The sequence below is a fragment of the Ambystoma mexicanum genome, chromosome 6q (assembly GCF_040938575.1).
Source record: "Ambystoma mexicanum isolate Mex_15411 chromosome 6q, UKY_AmexF1_1, whole genome shotgun sequence".
In the NCBI taxonomy this organism is placed as follows: Eukaryota; Metazoa; Chordata; class Amphibia; order Caudata; family Ambystomatidae; genus Ambystoma; species Ambystoma mexicanum.
The window spans coordinates 1,467,086,040-1,467,098,779 of NC_090937.1; the positions used below are offsets into that span (position 1 = coordinate 1,467,086,040).

The following is a 12,740-nucleotide window of genomic DNA, read 5'->3' on the forward strand; positions in this document are numbered from 1 at the left end:
GTTGGGTAATGGCGCTATTTTGGATTTTAGTCTAATATTCCTTACGGCACTGCTTATTATTTTTATCACCAATCAGGAATTCTCCACTGTACATACTTACCCATTGTAAATCCTCGGTAGAGCTGTAAGTACGCAGTGAACAGCCGAGCCAGGCATGTAAGCAGCTTACCACTAGTTTCACCGCCATAGAGTTCATAGCAACAGTGCACCAAGCCGTAAGGTGAGCTGCCATAGTGTGCTTTATCCAGAACACCACACAGCAACTCCCCCTGTCTAATAATAACCTAAAGAAAAACAAGGAAGCAAATTCTGTTTTTGAAAACATGTGTACACTTGAATAGAAAGACCATCAACAAAGCTTAATAAACGCAATCTGTACAATGAACTGATTTGAGAGAAGATAGGTAACTAGTAAACACCTTACATACAAGGCTAAAATTGCAGTAGTACGAGAGGTAGGACAGATCAATTAAAAGAAGAAGAGCATGCAGCAAGATGGGTACCTAGACAGGTGAAACCCTTAGGCCCCAACGTGTACAGGAGAAGCAGGCATTGAAGGTACATGCCATCCAAGGTACTCTTGTGTGTAGCTGAACAGCAATACAGAAAACACCAACAAATGAGGTTGCCGCTATACCGGAAACTGAGTCATAGCAGACTGGAAAGGTCTTTAAATTTCCTCACGCCTCAGACAACAAGAATAAGCTGAAAAAATATACAGTATTAAGAAGAAGGGAGAAAAAAAGGGTTTCTGCTGAATTCCCAGATTTTTCTGCTGGACTGTCACCACCGGTATCTGTGAGGGGTCAGAAATGAGAGGCGGACAGACACAAAGTTGTAATATTCTCAACATCAGACATCTTTATTAAAATAAAGGTATTGGATAAAGGCATTCCTGTCCCTATCCTAAAAACAGTTTCACTGTGTAGGAAACTAAAACTAAAGATCAGTCTGTCCTATCATCAAAATTCTGCAAACTGTCCTTGTGTCCTAAACATATCTGACCCTCACACTAGAAATGAATAATTAAAGTTCTAAGGTAAGTATCTCTGATTTTGATTTAGCAAAAAGTGTGTAAAAACCAAATATGAAAATTCAATAAATAAAACAATCATTGAATCCAGGTGGTGGTCCCCTTCCTCATGACTATTTCAGGTAGAATAGGGAAAGTGGCCTTTCAAACAATGATTGCTTAAGCATAGTAAAAATGTCTCTTTCACCAGGATGGCAAAGCATGGTCTTACAAAGAATAACAAAATGTGCATTTTATACAACTGCTTTTAAGGATGGCAAAAGTGACTTTTTGACATAGCAAATTCTTCAATGGATTCTTTAGATCCCCTGGTAGGCTCCCTTGCTAGGCATTCTTCTCCCAAAGGCTCACTGCCTCATGGGTGCCTTTCACCAGGACCTTCCACAATGTTCTCTTTCAGTATAGCACAGTTGTACTCCTTCACTGTTTATAATGCTTTGACTTTAGGTAATACTTGTCCCAACTTTCTCCATATTAACAGCATGGAGAATTGTACAAGTTATTTCTGTTAACTTCTTTACTGGTATTTATTTGCTGGTGGCAATGCTTATTGCATTTTTCCCCAAAATGACATCTCATACATAGAGAAATGTGCATATTTTGCCTTTCAACTTCTTAATTAATGTTCATTTGCATGTGATAATATTTATTCCAACTTTCCCCATACTGACTTTCTTATATGAGGACTTGCGTAAATCTTTTCTTTCTAATTTACATGCTATTCACAACAGGTTTTTTATTGTCCATATAGCCGTTGGTACGCCCCGGGATCCACAACACCTACGGGCAGACTCACCAGTGTTTGATGGCGTTCCTGACTCATGGCATGCTGATGCGGCAAAGTTTTGACTCACAAAGGCTTCCCCTGCTCTGCAGACCCTCATTCAGTTCCCTCGCCGGCTCCGCACTCAACCACCAGCAGAACTGCTGCTGTTCCAGGAGATTACGTCCCCAACAGCCTAGCTGCTGTTGCCGTCCTTCAGCATTCCTCTCACAGCACCCGCTGTGTTTCTCCCGGTCTCCCGCCTCTCCGGTAAATCAGGCTCGCAAGCGGTTGCTTGGAAGAGCCTGCCTCTCTTAGCACGGTCCATTACCATGCTTCTGCTTCCTTCAGTTCTGCTTCCCACTCCCCCACACTGCATATCTCATCACCTGTCAATGGAAGGTGTTCCCCAGGTTTAAGTGTCCCGCGCAGCTGATTGCCATTATGACAACTAGTCTGCATGTTTGGCGTGGTTTTCTTCATTCCACATTAACCCCTGCTTCCTTGATTCCGTACTTGAGGCTTTGTGGGAGTTGGAGTACATATGCACTTTAGGTCTTTCTAAGTTGTATTTTTCTGGATATTTGAATCAAAACGATCATAGACAGGAGATGTTAAATAAGCATTGTGTGTAATTGTATTCTGCTTAGAATGACACTATGCTATTAGCATTTTAGATGTTATAGTGCTTTCTTCAGGGTGGGGAGGGGCAGGGGTATACTGTGTCTCTCCTAATGGGGTAATTACCTCCTCCCGACATTCGTCCATCCCCACATGATCCTCCCTCATAATACCACCCCCTGGGTCTGGATCAGGTAGTGGCTGCCATCCCCTGGCCATGTGGGAGGAGACCACTACCGGGGAATCAGTGACTCCGTAGGATTCATCAAATTTCTCTGCACCTTTTTTTGTTTTTTGATAGTTTATTTATATAGCACCTATACACAATGTGTTTCAAAGCGCATCAAGGCAAGGGAGGGAACAAGGGAAAATACAATGACATTCTTACAGGCCATGAACAGTAAGGATGTGAAATTAACCACCGTACTCGGCCTGACGACATTTCAGATAGTGCAAGAGCTAAGAAATAGATAAGGAAGGGAGGGGGAGAGTGGGAATGAAATGGAAACAGACAGGCGACTACCATACTAGGCCTGCCGACATTTCTGGTAGAGCCGGAGAAAACAAAATGTGAGGGAGAGGGGTGCAGAAAGGGAGTGGAGGAACAAAACAAGCGACTATCATACTAGGCATGACAACATTTCAGATAGTGCTTGGGGGGGGCAGAAAAAAACAGTAATGGGAGGTTGGAGAAAACAGACGAGGTTGCTATCAAACTAGGTCCAGGGACAACTCTTAAAGAGTAAGTGCATAGAAGAAAGTAAGGGGAGGAGATAGGAAAAGGGTGGGCGGGGCTTGCTAAGTGGTGAAAAAGAGTGGCAAGCAGGAAGGCACCAGGTGGGTGGGGCTTGCTAAGTGGTGAAAAAGAGCAGCAGGCAGGAAGGCACCAGGTGCGCGGGGCTTAGGCCAGGTGACCTAGATCCACCTGCACCTGCTCCCCATCTGCAAAGGAAAAGAGGCTGGAGGGCTCCTTAAGTAGGAAAAAAAGCGGCAAGCAGGAAGGCACCAGGTGGGCAGGGCTTGCTAAGTGGTGAAAAAGAGCGGCAGGCAGGAAGGCACCAGGTGGGCGGGGCTTAGGCCAGATGACCTAGATCCACATGCACCTGCTCCCCACCTGCAAAGGAAAAGAGGCTGGAGGGCTCCTTAAGCAGGAAAAAGAGCGGCAATCAGGAAGGCACCAGGTGGGCATGGCTTGCGAAGTGGTGAAAAAGAGCGGCAAGCAGGAAGTCACCAGGTGGGCGGGGCTTAGGCCAGGTGACCTAGATCCACTTGCACCTGCTCCCCATCTGCAAACAAGATGCACCTGTAACAAGATTGTCACAATGGGGAGGCCGCAGATGCAAGACAGTTGAACACAGAGATGAGATAGGTCACAGATAAAATAAAGGCTATACCAGATAGCTGGGGAAGAGGAAAGCATAAACAAGATGAAACATTTAGTGACACGTTGCAGGATTTGGGAGACTACAATTAGACTGAAACGAAAATCTGCAGGTTATGCAAGGTATTCCCTCATGCAATAATGCAAAGAACAGGATACTGAAAACTCAAAAAGAAAGGATTATGTTTCATTACACCAAATAGGCATGCTAGAGACTATGCATACTAACTGTTCAGCTAGGTGACCCGCCAGCACTGACCCAGGAGGCAGACTAATTTCTTCACAAAAAACATGTCCGATTTGACAATGCAAAGCCATCCACAGTCGGGAGAGCACACGTATACATTTGAGGGAATCGTTAGTTTCAGTCGAAAGGAATCACAGATTTTTATAAACTTGAAAACAATCAACATCCAATTGCGTTGTATGTTGAATACACTAATGCATACATTAGAAAGACCAAAATAAAAGTCCTCCGTCCGAATCCTAATCAACTAACTGGCCCTACCGCTTTAGAAAAACAGACGAAGAAGGAGACCAGGAAACGGCCTCTGGGTTAGACTTCTGACTAGCTCAACACTTGTCTATTCTCGATAGTGCATAAAGATCAACAACAGTTCACATCTTTCTTGCAGAAGTTTTTTCAAAAGAAAAGTTCCTCACTATGCTTGCTCTTACCCCAAGTCTCTTGATAACAAGTTTGTGCTCTTGGACTCCCCCAAGTCCTAAGGCACGCTGGAAGATTTGTTGATTCAACAACGTGCTTTACATAGGGAGCTGCCCCCTCGGATTTCTCAGGTTCCCGTAACCTCAATGGCTTTCCCAACTTGAATGCAAAGAGTTTGTATCTCCGTCGATCAGATTTCCAAGGTTGCTTGCCGTTCAGATTTCTCATTCTCCCGTAACCATATAGGTTCTCCCATCCTTGATATAAAGTGTTGGCATCTCTCTTGCGCTGATTCATACAGGGCACTTGCCCATTTGGATTTCTCGGGTCCCCATAACCTTGTAAGCTGCCACAGCCTTGGTTCACTGTATTTGTACCTTTGAGTGGTAGTCTACGTGGGAGCGGTTTTTACACTCCACTGAGACCAAAAAGAATGGTAACATTGCCATGAGAAAAAACAACCCGGGATTACGTCTCTCAGAGGAAATAGTAAAGGGAACAAAGGCTTCTTACTGTAGATTGAACTTTGCTTTACAATCACTGAAATGCCCTTTCGAAGGCAAGCTGAATGATAGGAAACTCGTGGTTGGCATTTTTTCGGGGCAGGTGGAAAAGATCTTAAAGCAAGAATGACTGCTGTGATAATACAACACATGCTACTGCGCTGAACAAAAGATCTGCTGGAGCGGTGATATGGTTTAGTTAGTTGGGAGCAGCAGATCTGGTGCTGGAGGATTCAAAAGGTGTCCAAGGGAGGTAGTTCATGGAGTCCTAACATTACTTTTGGGTTTATTGCAGGATATAGATTAGTTGTGTATTTTGATTAGCAACCACATGCCCCTGGTACTTTGGCTGCCATTGCACTTGGTGTCCAGTGCTTCTGCCTCTTCATGCCTGATCCTCAGAGGGATGGAGAAACAGGCTTTCTGTAAAGAATGAGCCTAAAGGGCATGTGAATTGACTGGGATCACGGCCAGCAGGTCAAGGGCAACATTTGCTAGTGCTCAGCTCCATGTGGTTGATAGAAGTCTGGTACTGTGAAAAGCCTGGCCATCAGAATGGTTCTTGGTAGAACGCAGGAATGAGCATATTTTCCTAAAGGTTGTTCTTCATTTGGATGTCTTCAGTGCTTCATGACTCATTCCCAGATTCAACAAGTAAGGAGGTAAGCCACCTGTTGAAAAGAGAGACTGGGAGCTGGTGGAGCAGTCCCGTTCACGTTTTGGGGCATATTATGGAGCTTTCTCTTGGGTCTGGATTCAGGTTTTAAACCCAGACAACATTAAGAAAAAGGTCATATTTGTTTCTGGCAAGTGAAGTCCTCGCTCTCTGAGGCAGACTCAGGCAGAGACCATGACCATATATGGCAACATCGCTACACGCGTACTCCCTTGTAGAAACAATAGCTATTGGAATCAGTATTGAATTTAGATTGGTGTTGGAGTATAGGCTGCACCCCCTAAAATGATCAGATTGCCACTAACCAATTGAGCACACCTTCATGCCATGGAACGGGAACGGGCTGACTCACTTCAGTTGCCACTGGATACATTCTCTTCCTCCATATGGTAATCAGTAGGAGATGCTTAGAGCCTGCACACAGAGTGAAATTTATTCCGCTCCTATTATCCTGGGTACCCTTGCCACAACATGCCTCCTTCGTTCTGAGTATCGCACAAATTAGATGACCGGAAGATCAGTGAAATAGAATACACTTCCAAGAATCTGCATCAGATAGTTTGCAAGCACAGGATGTGGAACTCTGACGTTCATGAACTTGAACTTGGAACTGTTGGGTATCGGCAGTTCTCAAAAAGCATTCCAGCTGTTTTTCTGCAGTCCTTATGTTCAGTGCTGGCCAAGCCTGATCTTAGATGTTTCTGGCATGTGCATGCCTCTATTCTCCCACCAGTACTCGCAAAGAGGCTTCAGAAGAGAATCAGAGGTGGTGCATCCGGAGGCCTATGTGGGGGTGTGGGAGAGAGCTGAACAACTTCCTCCACACACCCTCCCCATCCCTGTGGAGCAATAGTCCAGGAGCTCTGCAAATGTACCTCTTAGAGGCCAATGTTAGAGATAGGGGTCAGTGAAATTAATTCACACCTAGGACAAAGCGTTAGTGAGGCAGATGGTGGATTAAGAAGCAGACACCCTGCCCTTCGGAATGGGATGGATGGGGATGCATGGATTTCTTTGAAATCCACCATTACAAATTCTGTGATTGTCCCCTTTTATAAAAGTGCAGGATTACTCATTACGACATGCATATAGTCTGCAATTATGCTACTCATAGCGGTGTGGTACCAAAACGAGGCAATTAGGTGTAAGACAGGTAGTGGGAGGACAGCTGCGGCACAAGCAGGAGCGGTGGCAAATAAATAATTGCAGGCAAAGTTGTGGTAAATCCTGGGGATGGAGGGGCCAGCATGAAAGAGTGCAAGGGGCAAAGGTTGGGAATCAGTGGAGTGTTGGAGTAGACAGTGAGATATCCCCCTGAAATGTGTCCAGGAAGAGGGGGAGGGCAAATGGAAAAAGCAAGGGTTGGGGACTGAATAAGAGCAGGACAGGGTTAACGGAGAGAGGGAGAAACACATAACAGAGGGAGACGAAGGAGTGCAGAAAGCGAGAAACATGAAAACTAAGCAGGAATTGAACAGGGAAAAGACACAGTAGAAAGAGCGGATTTGAAAGAAAAAAAAGGACATCAAAATAAAAACATAAATGTGAGGTGGACAAGACACGCAGAGTAATACTGCCACACCATTGGTTAGCATGCTCCACCTCTGGCCTCAGGAGAAGCCCTTATTTTTCTTGGACTGCACTGCCCCTGCCCTTCTAGCATAGAGGGATATGTTAGGGAAATGATAAACTTTGGGACCCGACACTTCACAGACTTGTGGACACGTTGGGGTTGATAGGTTGTGAGATGTAGTTAAATGGACACATCTGGGCAAGGGGAGAAGTTGGGCTAGATTCAAGGGTTGTCCAGTATAAATAAAGAGTAAGAGGGATAAAATGGGGAGAGAGTGGAGAGCATCACCAGGAGGCCCCAGAATTAAACATCTGTGCTCTTGTAGTATCTTTAAATAAACCATTGAGTATTGGACGAGTGGAATCACTTTTAATTGTCAGGATATATCATTGAGTAATGAGAGTGTAAGTAGCTAAGAACAGGGTGACAGCTAGGGTTTATCTCGTGGCTAGTAGCTCCTGCACAGACCCAGAACCCGGACTTGGGCAGGGTCTTCCAGATCCAAAAAAGTAGGCAAACAGAGAAATGACTAAGAGCCTCACACCTAGGCAAAAACAAGTTAAACAATTAAGTGAGTTTTGTTGTTTTCTTTTTTTATATCCATGAGCGATGAAGATTTCTGTCTTTGGCGCTTATTTTTGTTTGTTCCCCCATTTCCTTTTGAGAATTTTACTGATCAAGAAGACTAGGAGGGAGTGGAATTTCTGCAGTGTAAGGAAGGATTTTCTTGTTGCACCTTTCCCTCCATACATTTATATGGGAAATCTTTTTTTTAACCCTGCCCTTACCTGTTTGATCATTCTTATGGGGAAACGGACAAGTCCCTAAGACTGTCAGTACTTAGAGACTATGGGGGTCATTACGACCCTGACGCTAAGGGATTACCGGTACCGGTAAAGGTACTGGTAATCCCTTAGCGCCCAATTCCCATAACGGTGGCTGGAACCAGCCGTTATTGCAGGGACACGCAAAGGGACCCTGGCGATAATTACGTTACCGCAATTTGCGGTACCGTAATTACTGCCTTTCCCCATTCCCATTATGCCCTATGGGGCAAAAATGGGAATGGGGAAGGGCCATGGTGAAATGGGCAAGTACCGCCCTGCCAACCTTGGAATGGGGTGGTACTTCCCCATTTCACCATGGCGGACTCGTTACAATACCGGCAGCAACCATGGTGCTAATAGCGCAATGGTTTAGCGCCGGTGTTGTAATGAGGGCCTATGTCTCTCTTTATGAAATCTTGTATTGTTATGCTTGCGCACATCGCCTTACAGTGAAGTGCAGTTAGGAAACTTTGTGTCCATATCTTTTCACATGATAGCGTTTTGGTTACTTCTCATATGTTCCTAAAACAAGCTGGTCGCAGCTGCAATATTATTACCATTTATGTGTTATTTTACTTGTGCACTTTTAAATTTACCACAAAGAGCTACCAAAGGTGACCAGCACCCTAAGTTTTCCGTGCCACGAGGATTATCGCTTGTTCTTTGGCCAAACTGCTTTGGCCTTCTTCCTGCCTTCTCTGGTCAAAGAAAATAACATTCCAGGGGAGAGTTGTGGCTTTCACGGGCGGCCGGGCATGCGTGCATGTGTGTGTCTGGGATTGTCTAGTCCCAATCCACATCTTTGGTACCTGAAAGTCTGTTGCTGGGCAGATGTGATGACTAGAGGCTATCCATAGATGGATAGCCACTGGCTGGTTGATTGGTGCAGATCATTTCCATTGGTGGGCTTGAACTTGCTCCCAGTCTAAATCTTGGATAAAAGGAGGGCTCCTGCAACTGTTCATCAGATCATGGTTGGAACTAAGGAACTAAGAGGACGAGCTTCGTGCATCGAGCCAAAGACCCAAAGATGACTCCTACAGCTGCCCAGCATTAATTCCAGTGTTGTCCCAATGAAGTCCTGCTCCTCTGTCCTGATCTCAAGAAGGCCTTTATTGGTGCTATGAACTGGAATGGGATCGAGGAACCCGGCCTGCTGAGCCTTTGAAAGTGTCCCATGACAAGCCAGTGGACTGACCAGCTCTCTTATGGTCTACCTTGCTGCAGCCGTCGTCATTCTGAGCAGAATCCTGGAACTTGGCAGATCTTCAGCTTGTGCCACCAGTCGCCTGTTCCTACATTTTCAGCAGTCTCACTTCAGGGGAAGGTGTGCTGGAGCTGCTCCCATGTTTGCCGGTGTATGGACGCCTATCGCCGCCTGACCACAGTAACCTTTGTTGGATCGTATCTTTGTGTGCCAAGGTGTCACATGGACGTCACTCACACAGATGTCTTCCCTTGTCTTCGTTTGGGTCTTCAACTGGAAGCTATGTGGTACCGATTCCTATTCACTGAGACTGACCAAAACCAAATCATGTGAAACAAAGTAGCATTTTTGTCTAGATGACCCTCGCGGTAGAAACAAGAACAGAAGAACGGGCCTGGAAGGAAGTCTGGAACCTCCAACCGTGGTATTCCGAGAACAGTGAGCCAGGGAGTAAGTCTTCTTGGCTTTTGCTTTCTTCCCTTGTATCCCATAGGTTAACTAGGGTGCAAGGTACTGACTAACACACTCTGGTCAGACCTTTGGGGATGGAACCTGGGTTTAGGATCCTTCCCTAGGCCTATATTGGTGTGCTAAATTGAGTTGAGTACTCACCTGAACTTTACTTGAACTTAAATTTAACTTTGGAATTCTTATTCACCATAACCACTGTCATTGCTATTCCTATAAGTACTTACCTGAAGAAGTATATGCTTTGGAACTGGTAACTTTTGGGCAAAGGCCCCACACCATCTGAGGGTTGGACTTTATAAGATTGAGGGAAGCTGTTTGGGTTGATTCTAAAGGGTTCTGTCTTATTTTTCTACTATGGATCCGACTGCTCACTTATATTACACTGGTAATTGATCCATAAGCATGTCTATTTATACTAATGGTGGACGTGTATATATGTTTTATAAGGTTTTGTGTGACAACACTTACCTATAATTTTTCATCTGCCTAGTGTGTAAAACTAAAGGATTAATAAATGATTGTACTTTTATATACATGTTTATATACTCACAGTGTAGCTGCAATTACTGGTGTTGCTCTGTGTTGACTCATTGTAGCCCTGGACCACTTTCACACCCTTCCTGAGACAAAGCCTTGACTGCTCTGCTACCTCACCTTGATTGGGTTTTGGCTAAACTCTCAGTGTCTTCCCTGCTCACCTTAATAAAGTGGCCTCCCAAAATCATCCCACCAGGGCTGATTTTGGAAATCCTTAACATGCAGGGATTTCTAGACTTCAGGATATGACCCACAAAGAATAAGAAACCATGGTGGGTTTTTAACGATCCTGACGAATGCAACACATAGGTTGTAGTAACCAGTCAGCCACCACTTTGAGACACTCTCTAAATATTGGGTTGCTCACACACTCAGATGAGTAAAGCAATAATAGCCCCATCCAAATGTATAACCACAATGTTTTAAAGATTTATGAAAGAAATAAATGTGCAATTGATAATGTACAACACATTATTAGGAATTCTCATATCCATCTGGGTCAGATACAGATAATAAACTGTAGTGATTGGCTATCTCTTTTAGATAGCAAGAGCATTAAATTAGGCTAAGCTCATCTTTTCTGTTGGGGTGAATACGTGATTAACAAATAGTTATGAGATAGAGTCTCTTCCCCAGAAACTTTAAACCAGATAATTTGTGTTAACTCTTCAGAAGCCTGGCCCTTGGCTTCCAGTTCCTCTAGAAAAATTGGGGATGAGGACATCATTCAGGAGGGCAGAATGCATGAGGGCATTAATATGTGGATCTTATTGATAACACCATGAACAATGGGGCCACCGTAGATTTTGGTTTCAATAATGTCACTGACAAGGCTTTCCTAGCCATCTTAATGCGTGCTGTTGAAACTGGTTGTTAGTCAATTATTTGATGGCTAGGTTGTGGATTAGCGTTTCGTTGGAGATTCGAATTAACAAGGCCATAGACGAGCAGGCCCTGGCTGAGGAGGAGGTAGACAAACCGCACTTCATTGACAAAGGAATAGATGAGCAGTCCCTAGTTTATTTATATTTATATATAACATTTTTGTAACGCCCAAACCCTGCAGTATCACAGCATTTATACAGTAGAGGCATAATTACAACAGTGAGACCAGCAAGGTGGCTAGGGTAAACAATTTGATAGTACGTTGGTGGTTGTAAATGATAAGTAAAGAGTGTCATTATCCGTATTTACTGAAGAGAAAAGTTTTCATCAGTTTCGATTATCTGTGGATGGCGTCCACAGATAATAGAATGTGTGAGCTAAGGTGATGGCAAAGGGTGTCGTGGTCAACCAAGTCGAACTCTGCTGACATGTCAAGGAGGATGGCAAGATTGCCAGAGTCCTTGATACTATCAAGCTGCATTTTAAGGTCCAGCAAAGCTGTTTCAGGGATGTGTTTTGGTCGGAACCCGGATTGCCTTGTTCCTCCGAGATGATGGGATTCTAAGAAGTGGTGGACTTGGGAGTAGGCGATGTGATCAAGAATGGAACAGTGCTGATGAGTCGGTAATTGGTGGGTAGTGAAGGATCAGGGGATTTATTTTTAAGGAGTGGGGTGATCCATGCAGATTTGATGCTATTGGGAACAATGCTGGTCTTGAAGGAGGCATTAACAAACTCAGTGATAATGGGGGACACAGTGGTCGCACACGCTTGACTATTTGAGCTGAGGAAGAGTCTCCCTTACAGTTTGTGGCTTTGAGCAACTGGATAGTCTCCAGGACAGTCACTTGAGAGACTTGAGAAATGCGGTTGTCACTGTGTGATTGGGGAGAACCAATGGTGGCAAGGCAGTCGGAGGTGGAGATTTGGATGCTAGCTGGATTCTTTTGGCAATAATTCTGTTTTGCAGTGTTAGGGAGAATTCTCATAAATGTGCTAATTCCCGTCACCTTAGAGACCCCCAGCAACTTTGCTGGATTTTGAGGACTTGACTTTTTTACATACTCTTGTGTTCTTTGATTATGGGGTTTTAAGACCACTCCATAGGCATCATCTTTTCATGTGCGTTGCACAGCACCCTCAGTGCAGTGACACAGGGAAGCCGTTTAGGCTGTCCCAAGGTTTAAATACCTTTTCTGGGATAAACTACTGTTTCTCAGAGAATGTAAAGTTAAATTGACTTTACTAGTTCTTTTAAATTCCTAGACCCAGCACACCTCTATCTTACAGTAGAGTGCTGGAGGGGTTACCTAGTATCCCCTATGTCTAGAAACTAATTTAGCAGTCCAATGCTACCCTCTCCTATCGAAATGGCTGGTGGCAGTAGTTGTACAACGAACTACCATGAGTTTTCCTGATCGCAAACACTGGTAGCTAAAAATCGCGGGAGCCATGTTTTTCAAGATGGCGCCTGAGCCCCCTTTGTTTAAACAGGTCCTGGTCTACTTTTTTCGCCATTTCTTTGTGGAAAGGTCCTTCTAGAGTTTGTCTCTGTGCGCCAAACTAGGTTTGGTCCCTTTGTTTCTATGCCTTTGG

At 44.5% G+C, this 12,740-nt stretch overlaps 1 protein-coding gene across 1 annotated transcript in view; it reads right to left on the bottom strand.

The window, feature by feature from the left end:
* The window catches only part of POLR1A (RNA polymerase I subunit A), a 1,786,762-nt gene that overhangs the window by 736,030 nt on the left and 1,037,992 nt on the right, over positions 1 to 12,740 (bottom strand). The window contains exon 16 of the mRNA XM_069632173.1: positions 101 to 284. Coding sequence (XP_069488274.1) covers positions 101 to 284 — 184 coding nt within the window. The remainder of the gene's footprint in view (positions 1 to 100; positions 285 to 12,740) is intronic.